Source organism: Opisthorchis viverrini (genome assembly GCF_000715545.1).
Source record: "Opisthorchis viverrini unplaced genomic scaffold opera_v5_80, whole genome shotgun sequence".
Classification (NCBI taxonomy): Eukaryota; Metazoa; Platyhelminthes; class Trematoda; order Opisthorchiida; family Opisthorchiidae; genus Opisthorchis; species Opisthorchis viverrini.
Genome location: NW_008751735.1, coordinates 503,217 through 522,556, shown reverse-complemented (window position 1 = coordinate 522,556; position 19,340 = coordinate 503,217). Strand labels below are relative to the sequence as shown.

The window sequence follows — 19,340 nt, the reverse complement described above, 5'->3', positions numbered from 1 at the left end:
AGAAAAAAGACAAGCCTCGCGATCCAGGAAGCGACTGTGAGCTGAACAGTCAAGTATGTGGGTGACGGGGTCGGTACACATTCACCCTTCCTGGCTCAGGGACTTGTTTGCGTTTCGGAGTAACTCATGCTGGAAACTTTTTTCTACAATTCACTAAATCCTATCTGCGAATCAAATGATTTTGATACCTTGCTGTTAACGGTTGACTTCTTTTGACACACTATATCTTCAAAACTGTTTCTAAGTACATGGCTCTAAAGCCTTTTACACGTGGTGCAAATTTCCCACTGTCCATTATAGATTGAAGACATTGAAACCCAATCAAGGGATGAAGTCAAGCGTAAGCTGGAAGTACCTCCCCCAACTTCCCGATCAACAAGTCACATCCCAGCCTCACCACATGGTGAGTCCGGTGACAATGGTTCAGACCTGTCTGACACGGACTCAGAAGATAATCTGCCGACGAACCGACGGTTAAAACACCGACAATATCAGCCAAAAACTGTTAATTCTCGGAAGTCCACTTCGTTAGGACAAACAGTGCGGCAACATCGTTCTTTGCCCGATCTAACCAACTCTGACTTTGGTGGTCTCGCAAAAGAGGCGAATGTGCCTGTCCGGTCAATTACACGGTTCTACTTACGCAAGCACAACAATAGCCTTGGGTTGAGTATAGTTGCGGCGAAGGTGAGTGTGAATGTAATGTGTTGGTTTCATTTTCTATGGTTATATGTTGTCGCATTGTGACTATGGGTCAGGAACTGTTGAGTTGACTGGGAGTAAATAAGCTGAGTTGTACTTTCTTGTTGAATATTTGCTGTCCAATTGGCCGTGGTTTGTGAGGTTGCTATGGATGTCTCCCTTATGCCACTGGACATGAGGATAGCACGGTTTGGATGACAGGTCTCCATTGCGAATGCCAGCTTCAGTTTGATGGTGTAGTCTCAGGCGAATCACTTCTCAAGCTAGTGATAAATTTATTCCCAACTATCCATCGGCAAGGCAGTGATACTGGCATGAATTCTGAAATCTCAGTTAAAGGCTTTAAGATGGGATCGCTCTTCTTCCTTTGAAGCAGAATCGACTTGCGAGAAGTTTGAGAATGTAGAGCGCCATGGAACTAGGGTTAGACCACGAAATTTCAGCTGGCAGCGAATGAATGACATTGAGTGGCCCCGACAAATAAAGTCGCAAGGTTTTGCATTCGGAAAATACACAAAACCAAGTACTATGCATGCGCGATTTACTAGAAATTCTCAGCAAGTGACAGTTCACTATCGGCCAGTCAGCAGCAAGCAGCCAATGCATCACCTTGTTTTCATTTATCCATTATTTTACAGCTTTGTATTGAAGAATTCATACTATTGTCTTGAAATCAAATTAATACTCCCTCAGTGAACGCTAATCTATCCCGAGAGAACGAAAAAACCAAAGTGTTGCTGCTAGTTTTATCATCTGATTGTTCTGGTACACATCCATTTTCGATACATTTAATCGACCCTGGTGCCTGAGTCAGTGAGATAGTAGATTATCTTTTGGACCTCCGTGTTTCGATCCACACATGGGGTCCCTGTAGTTAGCTGCCGGTCCCGTAATGGGGATCTCTACACTCTTTATCATAGAAACAAACACTCAGAAACCTCAAATCCACATGACGTTTGCTCAGCGCAAACCTGATTCGTGCTCCAGATATTCGTTGTTCTTGTTTGTTAGCATACCGTCTACTGACTCAGTACGTTACGTTTTTCCTAATTTTATTGTTTTCATTGTCAAGGAATCAAGCATTTCTACTCAAGATATAAAAGATCTATTGCTGTTGATTTATCTACAGAGTTTAGCTTCCATTTATTGACGCAATCTGTCGACAGAATGGCGGAGAGTCGGTGATCCTGATTCTGGATGAGGTCTTCGCATGGAACTGAACATCTAGGGACACTCAACAAACAATTTGATCTCTATGGTCGCTTAGTGTAAGATAGTTCATACCTGCAAGCAGTTACAACAACCCAGTCGAGAACTTATGCAAATTCACCCCATATCGCTTCGATATAATTTTCGTGCTTTTACTGGAACACAGCCCTCAATTGAAATTACTCAACACTGCTTTACTGAAGACGGTCGGTTCTTCCATCTAGCGGAGTGCTCACAAGAAGCAAACTTGGACGCATCAGTGCATTCACTCTAATACTATCATGATGACAAGGGTAAAAACTGATCAGATACTTGTTTGACAGAGTAGAGGAAATTTGATCCCACAACTGTCTACCGGGAGAAACGAAATTTCCAAAACACATTTTTGCAAAACGGACACAGACTGGTTCATAGTCAAGACTAAGCGGACCATAACATAGAGGCTGACAAATAGTGTGTCTGTATCAAACTCCGTTGGACAGGAAATTCCAGTTTCAAACCAACAACCAGGACGCTAACTAATCGCACAACCATGCAAATGTCTGCTTGACTTCATCTTCTTCGGAGTAGGTCTGAAAGGCAAACTGTTGATATGCGCCACCAGCGTCTGTGTGCCTTTACGGTATGCTCGAGTTAAACAGCGTATTTTAGCGTAGACGCAGGCTAGGTATCATGAATGACGCTTGAAAAGGGCCATCACACCAGGTCTAGTTGCATCCATTCATATAAACTAATTTTCCCTATTCCAAACCACAATATCTGACTTGTTACGTCTATCTCAATCCTCAAAGCAGTACCACAAAATCCGCTGTTCAGACAACTCGGACTTAAATAATTTAGGTATATCCGACATTCGCCAACTGGACGCTGCTAATACACTCGCTTCGAATGTCACATTCAGACGCCACTGAAGAGAGGCGCTGCTGATTGCCGGTAGTAAACGGGTGACTCGGATCATGTTCTTCGTTCCTTTGGTGAGTAGGAAGCAGGATGACTACATTTGACCGCAAGGAAGCAGCATGCAGGTCTCTTTAGGCATCATGGCATTTTTTCACCTCTCTTTTTTCTCCCTCATCTGACGTTCGAAGTGCTGTAGCAATCGTTCATCTACGTGTTTTTTGCCAAACATTGAATGTCTTTGCATAACGCGTCACTTCACAGTATTTAAGCTTAAAAAATGTCACGATTACTGAATTTACTCCGTAGTTCCCAGTGTATTTTTCTCATCGTTCCACAAATATTTATCTGAGCACCATTTCATTCTACTTTACCGAATGCCATTTCCAGGCCGAAGGTGATACACAATATGGCATCTATGTCAAAGATATTGTTCCGGGCGGTGCTGCGGATCGCGATGGTCGGCTGGATATGGGTGACCAAATTCTAGCCATTGGATCGGCAAATCTAGTTGGATGTGCACAGTCAGATGCTGTCGCTACCTTGGCTAAACAAAGTCAGTCTGAGGAGGGTGTTCTCTTGACGGTTGCACAAGGCGCTGCCAAATTTCACGGAATCCTCGAGCTAATTCGTCCTCCAGGTTCAGAAAGACCGTCACCAATGGCAGATGAGACAGCATCGCCTGCGGTCAAGCCCCGTCATTCGACCAAGCCTCCAACAGTGAGTGAATTCAGGGTTTCGGTTTAATGAATCGGTTTAAAGAGGGGAAAATTACGACTGATTGATAATCTTGGGGTATATCAAATTTTGATAGTTCTGTAATGCCGAAGTGAGACAAACCACAATGTTTAAAGTTTATTTGTTTTACCAATATTGCGCTAAACCACTTATGACCTACTAGTTGTCTTTTTGTACAAACTGTTTCCCCCTGAGAATTCTCATTTCAAGCAAATCACATTTGCGTGAAGCCCAAACTTCATATCCAATTTCAACCACTTAGCCAGCTACTTTGTTGTTTTCCATCTATTCTTACCAGGCTCCCTCGGATGCACCGCCACCGCACACAGGACCATACAAAGTAGGGGCAACTGTACACCCACCTTCGACGCGAATGGGCCTGAAACCAGTTGATGATCCGCAGCGCGTGCCAAGCGGAGCCTCCAAGCCGTCACCCATTGGTCGAATGGCCGGTAGGGAACATCCGAAGCAGTTTGGTGCACTCAGCCGGTCCACACCGACACTAAATCTGGCCGAGATAAGTGACAAAGACTCTGAAGCAAGCTTCCAGGAATCAGGGACTGGTGATTTCACAAGCAGTGATGCCCATGAAACCAGACGTCTCACGACACGACCAAGTGAACCGAAGGGGTCTGTCGACAGCGGAAGAAGTTCAACACGGGTACGACTGGATGTCTAGTTCACTAGCTCTGTAACCAAACCGAGCTCCAGTGTCCTGGTCAAAAAACTGTCTCGAGCAGTGTTGGGCTGTATTTTTTGGGCTTACGTAGCTATCACTTTTCCATCCCAGTTATCGCCAGTGTATTCACTTCTCATCGGTACAGTTCAGAGGTGGTTCGAGCACTTGCGCGTTGGAATGACTAATACAGGTTACTTGGTTGGTAATGCGAGTTCCAGTTGGTCTTAAATTCGATGTGATGTTAAATGATACAGTACAGTTAGACCGCACGATTAAAGGTGCACAACAATCTGAGTTGGGACTATCGGTCAAAGTACTTGGTAGACGTACTGTGTCGATTCAAAGCCGTAGTTGGAAAGTGCAAGAAGGGAATAAGTGAATTAGTATACTGAAATAAACGACGGGATGAGTATCCTCCGATCGCCGTAGGGACACGCCGCCTACGTCCATGTGCACATGTGCGCTTTCCGGAATAGTGGCACGATCGATTGGGTCACACAGTAGACTTATCACATCTTGTCCATCATTTGACTGTGACTGACAAGAAAGTCCAAATGTGGCTTTGAACGAAGGAGTTAAGCTAGAAACACCAATCTCGTTTGAACATGTGGCTCACCTCCGCATGGAAAATGATTGAGTAGTCCAGAAGCTTTTTTCCGGCCAGTATTGTCTTCGATGCCCATCTCAACTGCGTAAGCTATTCACTTCTGCATCGTAAGAAAGTTGCATCACGTTTGCAGCTTCACCCGGAGATTTAGATTGTCAGGGGGTAGGGTGTAAGTGCCTGGTAACCGGTTTTTACCTTGACTTTCAGATTCCTATCTTGATCGTTTCATATTGCACATTTCTGAGTGAGTAGTATACAACAAGATTTAACATTCGCCCAGCTATTGATAAAGTTCAAACGTTTTCCCACAAAAAATCATGACATTCCGTCGGATGGAGCGGGGTTCTGTAAACCTGGTTTGCGTCCATTCCGCAGTGTGTTGGTCAATGGCTTGCTGTACTTGAATCCAGAGTTTTCTGTTTGTTTTTGCCAAGAAAACTTGCGAAAGTAAACAAAATCATCTTCGAGTCCAAAGGGTTGAATCATACGCATTCGGGACATGTTTTTTATGAGCTAAATAGCTATTCTTTTGGCGACTTTAGGTCAGAAGCATGCAAAGAGAAGACCCCGACAAAGTGGATTCTGGTCGCCGGAACCATAAACCTGTGAGAGCTGAAGAACACTCTCGAAGCCCATCTCCTGGGTCAGATATTGTCCATGAGGATTCAGTTGTTCCGAAACATCGAAAACACGGTCACTCGAATGTGCGGCAGAGAAAGGCAACAGAGCCAACCACTCAGCGACCCAAGTCAGGAGTTGCTTTACATACGGCGCGGTCCCAACCAGATATGTCACATGTTCCCGGTAAACAACCTACGGTAAGACGTAGCTCTTTGGTGGCCGAACCAGCCGAACTGTATAAAGATGCACCGCAACCGGATTCCTGCTCAGATGTGTTTTCTAGTTTGGAAAGCGTGTCCAGTCCGCATACCCCTTGCAGCTTACAAGATTCCGCCGAACTAGAGAAGGAGCGAATGGCACCATCAGACACGGATCCACGACCCGATTTAACACATAGTGGACGAAGAGAAGAACGCGTCAGACATCCTCCACCCCCTACAGCATCTAGTCAGAGTAAGTGATATTTAAGCCAAGTTAACATCACCTTATGATCCACCACAGTTATCATTCTTTGGAGAGACTTTAAGGAACGGACTGCAAATGGTCCCTTTTGGAGAGTTTGTCCCTCATTTGGAAGACCTCAATAGTAAGACTGACTTGACTACCTCTTTACAAAATGGTGTTTTCCTTGGCGATCATTCCATAGAAGGACAAACAATATGAGTTTACTAGTTTCACAGCGATCGCTCTCATGTATTACCATTGGATGTACTCTACAGTGCTCAACCGTACGGATGTACGGTTTCTCGCTGAGAAACCATACTGCGTAATAGTTGGCACATCAATCTTTTCCCAGGTTCTCTCTGTAAAAGAACCACTTGTAAATAACCCCTAATATGACCATTGTAGATATCGCAACAAATGCTGTTTGCTCGCACTTATTTCATCAGAGTGACTGATGCGGCTCTGTATACTTTCATTGTTCATGAATGCTGACGTTTACAGCGAATTGTGTTTGTTTCTCAATAGCGAATCAATCCGTTCAGAGCACAAAATCAGAACAAGCGTAAATGCAATGTTACAAGCCATTTTGGCTCAGGTTTTTTCCACAAGCGTTTCAGAGCAATATGGAAGGGCCTGCTCTCTGCTGACATTTCGTTTGATACAAAGACAGTTCCACTGAGTGCACTGCTAATTCGCATCTGACGGGTCTTTCAAGTGGACACGTGATGCTTTAATTTGTGCACCAAGTTCAACAGTCTCGAGAATACTCTTGTCTTTTGTGCGTTTTAATTCACTGCTTCGACGCCATTGGTGGTTTGACCAGCAACTACCATGTCCCATGCAAACCGACTTGTTTTGTGCTTCCGATCTCCATTCCATTCCTAGACTACGGCACATTTACCGTCTATGTAAGCGAAGACCCATTGTTATTGTCCTCATCTCAATTCATTCAACACAGCTCCAGGCAGATGAGTACAAACGCAGCCTCACATGTATTCTCATTCAATGTGGTGTTGCACATCGACAGAGGAGCGCCTAGTTCGACATGATATGCCAAGATAAAAGCCAAGAACCAGCAGCTTTTGTTTTGTCGCCACCTCTTGGACATATGATGTGTATGCTTGACTGTCCCAAAGATCAAATACGATAAAATCAACTTAGCAAAATACACTCATTTGGAAACAATTCGGTTTTGCGAGATACTCGCCTGAACCCAGCATAAACCGGAGATTCAGCTGGGACCCACGTGAGTTCCTCCGAAAACCAAATTTGTTTGCAAATGAGTGTATTTCGCCAAGTTAGTGCAGTTTGGTCCCAAGTAGGACATAAGGTTGACGGTAACTCGGGGACCACTCGATTAGCTCCAATGGGAATGAAACCGGTCGTGGGCTGTCGAAGAATTTTCAACAACCTTATGAGTAGTGCATTACATATATAGAAGCAACTTAACTATATACATTAAAAAAAACCTGAATTATAGTATCACCCTTTCAAAAAGAAAAGAACGCTTGCAACCCTCCTAACATCCTTCTGCATAAACCACGATTCACTGCACTACCTCCTGAGAGACGCCATCACTACAAGAAAGTTTATGCTTACATAATACGGTATTATTTAATGGATGGGTAATCACGTCTAAAACGGTTGGCTGACGGGCTTGGTCACGTGACAACCAAGGTCGTGTCTTCGAATAGACTTATGTTGTCTATCATTCATTGCTTCGCTAATGATCCGTCAAACAGGCTACGGTTCGCGGTTAACACCCTTTCCTCTGGCTAATGTGATACATTGATTCATCTATGTGATTAAACTTGGTTGCAGGCGGGCCTAGGCTCTACTGAGTCAAAGACAAGACCGATTGTGCAGTTAGTTGAAAAATAGTTACGTGTCAGCTTTAACCAGAGTAATTTGTCGCTTTCGACTCTAAATACAGAACAAACTAATTCGCTTGTTTCCGTGTTTTGAAATAGAAGCAAAGCCCCCCTTGTCAAGAGCTACCCCACGTGGTCGAACAAGTGCACGGCATCTGTCCGAATCCGAGCTCACTTCCGCAAGAAAGCAGGAATCTTCTGAGCCCCATCGACCACACAGCTCAATGCAGAATCGCTCAAATCAGTCGTATCTGAAAGAAACAGACGTTGATTTCTCCGATCTGTCTGAGGAGACAGGGCTTCCGGGTCAATCAGATTCACAGAAAGTACGAAAGGACTCGAGAAGGTCACTGAAATCTGACGACAGTTGCTATCAAGGCCAAGCTGACCAGGAGAGCGATGCTCATTACAGGTATGCTTTCAACATGTATATCGGTGGCAGCAGTCAACCATTTGCGTAAGCACCAACGTGCCGGAGCACCGTATAATAAAATGGGGGGCGGTCCTTCACACCCTTATTGTGTGCATCTGAACTTCTCACTTGAGGATCAGACAGAATTTCCGGGAAATTAGGGTCATATTATTATTCTTTGTGTCTATTTCCGGAATGAAATGTGTACAGTTCGTGGTTCAAACTAATAGCCGGCGGGGTCACAATTTGTGTACCGCTTCTCAGTTTTTTCCGAATATGTTGACTTCACCCCCACTTTGAATGCTGGAAGTTTTAGTGACCAAGGGTTTTGTGAAGAAACGCTTTAAACGGTATCCTTCCTGATGCCAGACACTGAGTGAAATGCTTAGCTGATTTGTTTACGCATCTTTATCAATTAAGCTGTTATACTCTATGACAACGAAGCACAGGTTTTAAGCATTGATGTAGTGGTGTGGACCACGATGATGAATGATTATGCCGGTTCCTGTCTGTCCACTTTCGTACAGGTCTGGGACCCCGGCCACTTCTGGAAGCATGACACCAACATCTGTGGATACAGTCGTTTCAAAACCTGCTCCAACAAAATCCACTCCTGATGCTCGAGAAGATACCGTACATGACGACACAGGTGTACAACTGAAAGAACCAGCTGATAATACATTCCATCAAAGAGAAACACTCAAATCTACGGTAGCTGATGTGTCGCATCCTCAGCCAAGCTCGGGTGGTACACAAACTCCGATTGATGATACAATATCCGAGAGCCTTCGACCACCAACTCATGCGATCGTATCTGGGCCACGTTATACAGATAACCAGCCATCAAGTTATTTGCCAGCTCTCATACCGGATGTTCCTGTGTTACACAGAGATCCACAGCGTGGCCGGTAGGTGCTTACGGAGTGACTGAACTCCAGTCATCCTTTACGTGTAGGCTGTAAGCGAATCGGTTCGTTCTATCCATGGGGAACCGGAAGCTAGCTACACATAACTATTTCGAGTGATATTCCTCAAACGTGAGCTTACATATGTCTTGAAGCCTAGAATCCGGAGCGGTCATCTATGGTAGTCTCATTTTCTACTCAGTAATACGTTGGATATTCGTTGTTAAGTTAATGACACATGTTTAAAATGACGACCTGGTAATGGAAAGCATAGAAATGCCTTTACGGTTAAGTGGTTATTTTTCTATTCACGTATTCATTCACGTATCTGCATTTTCAGTTCAAGCGAGTCATGCAGGGTTCATAGTACTGAATTGAACTAATTGGAGTGATACCTCCGAAAAAAGCAGATCTGTTCTACGCAGTTGATATCAACTGTCGTTTCCATTTTTTTTTACTTTTAGTCTCGTCCGCACTCAACTTGGTCTGATTCGGGTCACAGATAGATAGGTCTTTGCTGCACTGAAGTGTTATCCCCAATTTGTCGAATTCTCACAGCTTAACAGTTTAATGCTATACTGGGTCACAAGTAGGCGCTTGGTTGGAACCTGAGGAGTTGCATTCGAGCCCCTGCAACACATGTTATGGACATAACAATCCACTACATTGATGCACCTTAGGGATGTACTTTACCAGATTAGGAAACCTAAAGTTGACTCAGCAGTAAAGGCGAAGGAAGGCTGGTTGCGAGAAGACATTCTCAGTGACGCTACAACAGTCTGATCGGCTTCCTCGGTTTATTCTCCCTGTCACTTTCCGGGTATCTTGGCAGCTTAGGAAAACTAGCACTTAATTTAGGCCTTGAAAATCCTTGGTCCAACTAAATCTGGACTCTTTCAAACTCTTGCTTCCGATAGGACAAAAGTGTATCCTTACCGCACTGACTACTAGGCTCGGCGAACAGGCCACTAGCCGAAACTGGAACTCAAATTATGAAGAACGAGTTAGGGAGGGCGTCATATGTCTTGTTTGCATTCGTGGTTGAAAACGCATGTTTTGACTGTGACGCGGAGTCTTGAAACCAAATGGACCCACAAGGCCAACCTAGAAATGAGCCACCTGAATTATGCTACATGCCATGAAACTGTCTATCAACCAGATGTTGCCACATTTCTGCTCTTTGAGCTTAATGAATCTTAATGAAGAACTGTACACAAAATTAAATTGAACACAGCATTGTTTTAGTAAAAGTAAGGCGATTCACAACTAAATCGCCCAAAGGAGTGTACTCAGACGCTCTTTTGAAGTGTCGTTTAAGAAAGATCCTGTAGGACAATGGTTTGTGAATGAAATAGTCTCAGCTGAAAAAAAGTCACTTGTTGGCAAATAGCATTGGTATAAACGGAGACCGGAATGAGTCTCGGAAGAACCCCTCGTTTAGGCTGCAAAAAAGCCGCCTCATGTTTCAGTTGGCACGATATTCAAGATATTGCAGAATAGTTTTTTGACGAAATACACCAATCAAAACGTTGCTGAAGAATGAGAGATTCGGTTTAGTCATCTGGTAGCATCAGCTTATTTTTCGAATAGGCATCTTCCGTGGTTTGCGTACAATTTGGTGTTCAAGTGGAACATAAAGTATTTTCGAAGACTACATCTGTTTGAAAAAGCAAAAAAAAACGGTAGTGGAGCGCCGAACAATCCTCTAGCACCCTTATAAGTAGCATGTTATGTCAATGCAATGATTCCATGTCTCTAACGAAATACACTCATTTGCATACCAATTTATCTTTGACGGGAACCTAAAACCCAGATGACTCTCTCGTTTATGATGTTTTTTCCTCATGTTTTCTTCGGTATTGCTTTTTGTGCATGACAGTAATGTGGGGGTGGGAGAGAGTGCTTTAAAATGTAATTCAGTGTTAACACGCGTGCATGCATGAAAAGTGCTTGTGTGCATTGTGTCCACGAGTTGCGGAAAGTAGTGGGAGCAAAATAATTGTCAGGAGGCGTCCAGGCAGAGAACGACGCGTCGCTAAAATCACCATCGGTTACCACACATTCCGGGGCGCAGGTGCATAGGTTGAGCTTACCACATATGGCTTAGCAGCATGCTGCAAGCGGGGCGGCTGAGAAGATGTTCACANNNATCCTTACCGCACTGATTACTAGGCTCGGCGAACAGGCCACTAGCCAAAACTGGAACTCAAATCATGAAGAACGAGTTAGGGAGGGCGTCATATGTCTTGTTTGCATTCGTGGTTGAAAACGCATGTTTTGACTGTGACGCGGAGTCTTGAAACCAAATGGACCCACAAGGCCACCCTAGAAATGAGCCACCTGAATTATGCTACATGCCATGAAACTGTCTATCAACCAGATGTTGCCACATTTCTGCTCTTTGAGCTTAATGAATCTTAATGAAGAACTGTACACAAAATTAAATTGAACACAGCATTGTTTTAGTAAAAGTAAGGCGATTCACAACTAAATCGCCCAAAGGAGTGTACTCAGACGCTCTTTTGAAGTGTCGTTTAAGAAAGATCCTGTAGGACAATGGTTTGTGAATGAAATAGTCTCAGCTGAAAAAAAGTCACTTGTTGGCAAATAGCATTGGTATAAACGGAGACCGGAATGAGTCTCGGAAGAACCCCTCGTTTAGGCTGCAAAAAAGCCGCCTCATGTTTCAGTTGGCACGATATTCAAGATATTGCAGAATAGTTTTTTGACGAAATACACCAATCAAAACGTTGCTGAAGAATGAGAGATTCGGTTTAGTCATCTGGTAGCATCAGCTTATTTTTCGAATAGGCATCTTCCGTGGTTTGCGTACAATTTGGTGTTCAAGTGGAACATAAAGTATTTTCGAAGACTACATCTGTTTGAAAAAGCAAAAAAAAACGGTAGTGGAGCGCCGAACAATCCTCTAGCACCCTTATAAGTAGCATGTTACGTCAATGCAATGATTCCATGTCTCTAACGAAATACACTCATTTGCATACCAATTTATCTTTGACGGGAACCTAAAACCCAGATGACTCTCTCGTTTATGATGTTTTTTCCTCATGTTTTCTTCGGTATTGCTTTTTGTGCATGACAGTAATGTGGGGGTGGGAGAGAGTGCTTTAAAATGTAATTCAGTGTTAACACGCGTGCAGGCGTGAAAAGTGCTTGTGTGCATTGTGTCCACGAGTTGCGGAAAGTAGTGGGAGCAAAATAATTGTCAGGAGGCGTCCAGGCAGAGAACGACGCGTCGCTAAAATCACCATCGGTTACCACACATTCCGGGGGGCAGGTGCATAGGTGGAGCTTACCACATATGGCTTAGCAGCATGCGGCAAGCGGGGCGGCTGTGAAGATGTTCACAGCAGGAACGTCACCAATGCGTGGACAAGAACGAACAAAGCGAGTGCTCATATTTGGCCATTCAGCCATCCTATACATTTAACACGTTAACTCTGCATGTATGACCTGACCGGACGGATACAACCGTGGTGCTGTTTTTCTGTCTTCTCATCGTGTAGTCTGGCAGGCTGATTTCAGGCGTAACTAATAGACAGCCGCACGATACAACATTCAGACAACCAGTACACTGGCAGCAGTGTTGTAATGTATTGTCGTGATACCACTTACCTATGTGGCCTGTAAATGTGGATAAATCCAACAACGGGGACAATTTCCTACCAGAACCATGTTCACTTTAAGCATCCGTTTTTCGGAACACGTCTCTGTTATGTCATAAGTTTAGTCTTTTAGGTAAGAACCGACCAATACTTTAACATTAGGACAATGGATGTTAACTTCCAAGGTATGTCATATGGAGTCGCTTTGTGATCAAGCAAGGTGATTTTGACAATTCCATTGACGTCAAACTACTACTACGAACATCTTTTCACTTTTAGACGACACTTTTTCACGGCTACCGGGCACTTATGTTATGTAGAATGTTGGGAATGTAATTCTCAATTTTGATTGCCCATTTATTATATTATTATTTGTCTTCTTTTCATTTCTCAATTTCAGGTCGAAACGTGATTTAGATGAGAGTGGATCATTCAGCGTACAACAATCGATGACCTCCAAAAAACCTACCACGGATTCTCTTGTACATGCTGAGTTTGTGGAAGCCATACCTCAGTCAGAATTACGACCTCCGTCAGTACATCCATCGTCCTTGGAGTCTCATGCTGGAAAAAGTCAGTCAATCGAGCAGGATGTGGAACGGAGACCACAGAATCTGACGCGATACACGAAAGTAAGATGCTTTATTTTGATCATGAAAATGGAGCTTTTTACGAAAATTTCAGTTTTCCTAGTAGCCAGGACTTTATAACTGGACTATATATAAGGACTTTATAACTGTGATTTTATCGTTGCAGCCTTCCAGCATACAGCCTCGCGGCTTTTCAGGAACTGCAAACAGACCTATGGGAGTGACTTCTCCACCTCCTACGCCAACGGCCGAATGTCCGCAATATCACCCTCCAGAAAGGCTGGAACCCGTGGACTGGACAGGCCATCAGCAATCACAAGGGAGTGCCATATCCACTCAGTTTGCTGATCGGTACGAACGCAGTTCCCGAGCACCCCAGGTTGCTCCAAAGCCTCAGGTATCGGCTCCGTCTACATTACACTCTCAGGTCAGCATCAAACTAACTCTACTTCGTTGTACACTATATAGACATTATAATTGTAGTCAGCTAAACTGATGTCATGCTGAAAAGCAAGTCAGTGGGGAATAAATGTTGTTACACATGAGCTTAAGTGGCTCTTAGTTGTTTAGATGCTTTTGGTTTCCCTTCACCGTGCTTCGAAATCAGCTTGCACTGGCTTGGATGTCAGCTGCCCGGCACGACAAACAGATCAGCAGCCACCTGATCAGCCATCAGTAAACGCAACCCAGTTATCAACATCCTAACAAATCGCCAGTTTTCTTTAAATCACCAATAATTCTTGCAGGTAAATACCATTCATTGACTATTCTTGTCGGAGTTATCAATATCACCGTTGGTCGGAATGGCAAGTCGCAAGAGCTCTACTTTGCAGAAAATGTTTAACGGAAATCAGAACGGCGTAGAATGGGAGAGGAGTCGATAACTTATATACCCCAGCAATTGAAATTACCTAAAGTTCACGTGCGGATGCCAGGAAATTTCATAGATCTTTTTTCGCCTAAGCCCTCTGCTTGAACCTACGCTTCACAAAGGATGTCCTTTCGAATGAGAATACAACATGATAGCGATAGCTCCTCCCTCTTGGTGACCAAGGGGTTTGGGTTTAAGTCCCGCTTGCGGTGGGGAATTTAGCGCATCTAATTTCAATAAACCATAGTGTATTGAGGTAAGGAAGGTACTCCAGTAAGTACCAAAGTTTACATTGATTAAAAGGATACCAACAGGCAGTCGTCTGAAATTTTCGGCACTCCTGGCTCAATATAAACATATGTCATTTACCCGGGATTTAGATTAAATGCTTGAGCATGGGAAGGTATTGCTAGACATGTGTACCTTTGTTTTCGTTGAAATTCACAACAGTTTGGTCCATAACATTTTAGCGCCCACCGTACACTCCGAAGTCACCACAACCATCCTCAATCAGCCAGCCCTCTATTCAGTCATCAACTATCCAGAATGTTAGGCCTTCAACTTCATCATCATTAATCCCAGCCCAGACACATCCACCACAGTTAGGAGCAGCTCAACGTGTTTCTCAACTTGAAGCAGAAATAGCTGCAATGGAGGCTAGTCAGGTTTATTCCAAATCTGGTGAAGCCAGTCAGACCCTGGACCGTCTCAGAGTCGAGTTGCAATTCCAAAGACGCCTTGCCGAGCGAGAGTCCTTGCGACGAAATCCAGTGTCCATGGATGACCGTGGGTTGCATCATGTGACTACTTCGACCATAAGGGAAACAAGTCAAGTGAGTAGTAGATCACTTGAACTTATTTATGTCTCATCCGAATTTATCCATATTTGGAGGTTTCTGTTACTCGATCTAGTCGCTATCCTAAAAAAACAATCCGCGAACTACTTTCAGGTCATCTATTTCGAATGTTTACGATTGAAAATACAGCGATTTTTTTGTTTTGTTTCACTTCAAGAAAATTAAGAGGTAGTTATGAATGGTAGAAGTTTGATGGCCGATCATCAGATGTTTGTCGGACGTGATGTGATGACCGCTTTCTGTCCAAGTTATGCTGTCTCAACTATTCTAATTAAACTGTTGTTTAATGAGGATTTCGAACTCTGTTCCGCATTTCATTATTTTCCTTATCATCCATTTCTGTGCACTACAGTCCGTGCCTTCGAAAACTGCTGCTGATGGTGGACTGATGGATACACACATTGTCTGGGAGGAGAAAAGGATTCAGGCAGAACGTGACCTAGAAGCCAGGTGAGTACTGCCATAGTGTGACGCGTGTGTTCAATAAAACCTACTGTAGGGAGATCTATGTAGCAACATTTTTGCCCATTAGCACTAGGACTTCCTCTTTCCTTGAGGGACAACGGTGTTCTATTTCCGCGGAATTTACCCGGACTGACTGGCGGAATACATACACCGAAAGTTCACAGGAAAATTGTAGTTATTCGACCCCCTACCTCAGGATGGGAAATGCAAACACTGCTCGTCTACAAGGACTATGATTTGCTTTCTACCACAGATGATATTCTTTACGTAGTGGGTAGACTTAAAGGAAAGTTTCCTGCTAAAAAGGGGATTAAAAGAGAATGGCGACGTGCAGGAGAATATTTCTGTGACTATCGAAAAGGTTACATAGAAACCTCTTACTTAACGATGCTCCCCAAAAGGATGGACAGTTCGGGCCCAAGTTGCGTCGAATGTCCATCGTCCATTGTGAGATTGACTCGGAAGCCATCTGGTCGCAGCGTAAAACTAGAAAATCGATGGTTCTCTACAAATAGGGACATGCCCCTAGAGGGGACCATTCTCACCAGGCCTCATGGGCCGTCATGGAATCTAGACGTGACGAGGTCCGTCGAAATTTATCTGACAGCTCTTCATGTCCTTATGCACTCGGAAGCCAGACCATAATTCTGCACCACAACATGAGAGGTGGGCGCTCCCAAGTGGTGGCTCCATTGCTGGAGCGATTTCGGTCAGTGAGGAAGATTGTTATCGAATCTCCTATAAGCACGGATGTCGCTGCTGTGCGGCTGAATGCCGAAGAGTGCTAGCCACATGGAGGATTTATGATAATTCGATGCACCGCTTCGGTAGCCGATTCCGTTTGATCGCCGTCATCATCATCATCATTATCATCATCATCATCCTCATCATCATCGTTGTCAGCATCATGAGCACCACTGCCACCATTCTCATCGATATCGTCATTGCCATTATCATCCTCCGCCTCAGAGACAACAATGTCGGCGCTTACAGTCTAATCACACCGGCTACTTCCAAGTTTGTAGTAGACTGTGAAACGGATGGTTCAGGAAGGTCCGTACTTGACAAGTTCGCTTGACAGGACGGAGAAAAAGTACGTACATATGTACTAATGTTTCAACCAGAGCATGAATACCAGGCTAAGAGATGCTGTCTATCATTGTCGGATACTTGCCACCAGGTTTGCTCAGTTCTTCCGCAGGATGAGCCTGATAGTTGGCAGTTCTGTTAATTCCGATTGATTTTTTGTTTGCTTTTTAGTCAAAGACGCCGCCTAGCTGAGCTAGAGGAAGAGCATCGGGCAATGCTTGCACGTCAAGAGCAGCGCGCAAGAGAACGAGCCGAATGGTTTGGCAAGAACCAAGTAAGTATACACAGTTGTGCACAGTTTGGCGGAAGATGTTTTCCAGTGAAATAGATTTATTCGTCTCAATCGGTCGTCTAATATCTTGTAGGATTTCATAGATCATGACCTTCGTGAAGTGAGGATTAATTGTTACTACAGAGTACTGCCACTTTGTCCCCATTCGCATATGCTACCCACCTTTCGTTTACTCATGTGTGTGTCGCTTGTTCCCATGGAGTTACTATTTCGACGGTGCGAACCTGTCAAATCAGATGGCTTGCACCTTTAACTTACTGGACGTGAAAAATGGCAAGCGATTGAGGTATAGCATGCGAGTTGATTCGATGTTAACAGAAGGCTGTAAACTATCCCTAAGGAATCCATCGCTTATGAGAGGCGCAGCGCACTGTTTCAGCTAGTAACTTATTTGCGACAGCAAATTAATTAGAGGAGGGTGTTCTGCTAACTGCGTTCAGTTTGGTGCTTAAGTAGTAGATAAGGTTAATGGAAACTCGTGATTGCGTCCACCTGGTGAGCCTCGAAACTGGTGGTAGTTTTTCATATCACGGAGGTCTACTGCGTTATCTCGAACATTTTATCAATATGCACATTAGGCGCCCCTGGTGAAGTAAATTTGCTTGGCTAGTATCACAAAAGATAGATTTATTTGAAAACCTCGTTAAGAGCAGGTTAATTTATAAATGAGTGTACTTCACCTGTTGCATAAAAACTGGTGTTCACTCAGAACATAAGATTGATTTGAACTTAGAGACTGCACCTACCTGATGAGTCCTAGGTGGACAAGACTGGTGGTGAGCTTTCGAGTGATTTTAGAGCAAACTTATGAGTAGTGTATTCAGTCATCCGATTGAACGGACTGTTCCAACCCAGTGTCAGAGGCGCTTTCCGGCCGTGTATCATAGTGAGTCATGTCGCAGAAAATACCAAATGGATGCGTCCATTTGCGTTCAAAATGTGGAAACAGCATTAGTAATCCTATGGCCAGTCGCACCAGATAAACTCCTGTGTATGGATATTTTAACCATCCTCGCCGCTGGATTGGACCACTGAATCTCGAGTGCGCTGATGAGCCTTTCAGCTTTTGGGTCACTGATCTTCAATCGCCAAGTTCGTTTTTTGTGGACACACGTTCAATGATACATGCTCATTCATCGACTCACTTCGATGACATTAGTGCCAAGGGCTTGCGTAGAGATCGCGAAAACCGTCTGTGGTTTACCATGTGGAAGTTTCCGGTAGTTTAACCACTATTGATAGGCAAATCCGATTCGGAAATCGATCATCCATAAAAAGCCTCCTTGTTTACCGGCTTGAAGATATGCATGCAGGATGGAGTATTGATGAGTTTTTCGCACCGCTTTGGTTCAGTATCTAGCCCCGGTATGACCTTAAAGCACCGTTAAGTGGCAGGGCGAGAGCATGCACGATAACCTTTTTCGAAGGTATGGGGCGGTGCATATGAGGGACACCTCCACAAGGACGTACAGCTAAACAACAAAACAATTCAAACTACTGCACACTGATGGCGTCACCTCGGCCGGTGATAAAACGACTAAAACTAAACGGTGAGGCCCAGCGAACAGAACACCAATCGCGCAGTGCCCAATCTACCCTAAGGTGGGTTTACTTGAGGGATTTACCCTGGCCACTTCTAATGAGCAAAATAATTCAACGTCCCTTACGTCAGCTTTGGATATGCATGTGATATGCATAGTGAGACGACAATCACCAGTTTGCTAAACAGACATGAAGCAAATTCCGTTGACTGCAGGACCTCTACTGATTATACTCACAGAATCCCCCAGTCTTCCGGAGTTTTGGTAGGCGATCGAACATTCCGATTGCCAACTTCCAGCTATGAAATGCTGATCAATTTCGAAATGCCATCCACTTAGGACTCAAAATATCTCTTCAGCGTGGTAATGATCTAGCGGTGCCCTACTATTTGACCACCATTGTATTCCTTTCTCATCACCGTTATCGTGCGCTGAAACCTATGAAGGCAAATGAGATTTAAAAACCCTGATTGGTAATCCAGAGACATTCAATGATAGGTGATTAGGTGGCCCGTGACAGAAGACTTGCAAGTGTTTTGTCGCCATCCGAGGATAATACATGAGTGCGCGACTGACGACGTATCCACGAGTGTGGCGATACGTTTGTGTGCCAATTCCTAAGCTCGACGAACAGCCCAGTGGCCACCGGATCAACCGTCAATCAACATACTCTCGTTTGACAGACTTAACGAATGGTGTAGGCTACGTGCAGTCGTCAACTTACTGTCAAATGACCTATCCTACGTATACACAATTTGATCCGGATCAACCGTCAATCAACATACTCTCGTGTGACAGACTTAGCGAATGGTGTAGGCTACGTGCAGTCGTCAGATTACTGTCAAATGACCTATCTTACATCTATACAATTTGATACATTTGATTCAGGTATACCGAGCAGACGAGGGTTTGCTTCACCGACGCACC

At 44.2% G+C, this 19,340-nt stretch overlaps 1 protein-coding gene across 1 annotated transcript in view; it reads left to right on the top strand.

The window, feature by feature from the left end:
• T265_04653 (hypothetical protein) overlaps positions 1-19,340 on the top strand; it is a gene marked incomplete at both ends in the record, with an annotated part of 93,800 nt that overhangs the window by 68,416 nt on the left and 6,044 nt on the right. Inside the window, 11 exons of the mRNA XM_009169444.1 lie at positions 301-687; positions 3,199-3,528; positions 3,845-4,207; positions 5,375-5,906; positions 7,868-8,180; positions 8,708-9,088; positions 13,109-13,340; positions 13,465-13,725; positions 14,640-15,002; positions 15,379-15,476; positions 16,752-16,854. Coding sequence (XP_009167708.1) covers positions 301-687; positions 3,199-3,528; positions 3,845-4,207; positions 5,375-5,906; positions 7,868-8,180; positions 8,708-9,088; positions 13,109-13,340; positions 13,465-13,725; positions 14,640-15,002; positions 15,379-15,476; positions 16,752-16,854 — 3,363 coding nt within the window. The remainder of the gene's footprint in view (positions 1-300; positions 688-3,198; positions 3,529-3,844; positions 4,208-5,374; positions 5,907-7,867; positions 8,181-8,707; positions 9,089-13,108; positions 13,341-13,464; positions 13,726-14,639; positions 15,003-15,378; positions 15,477-16,751; positions 16,855-19,340) is intronic.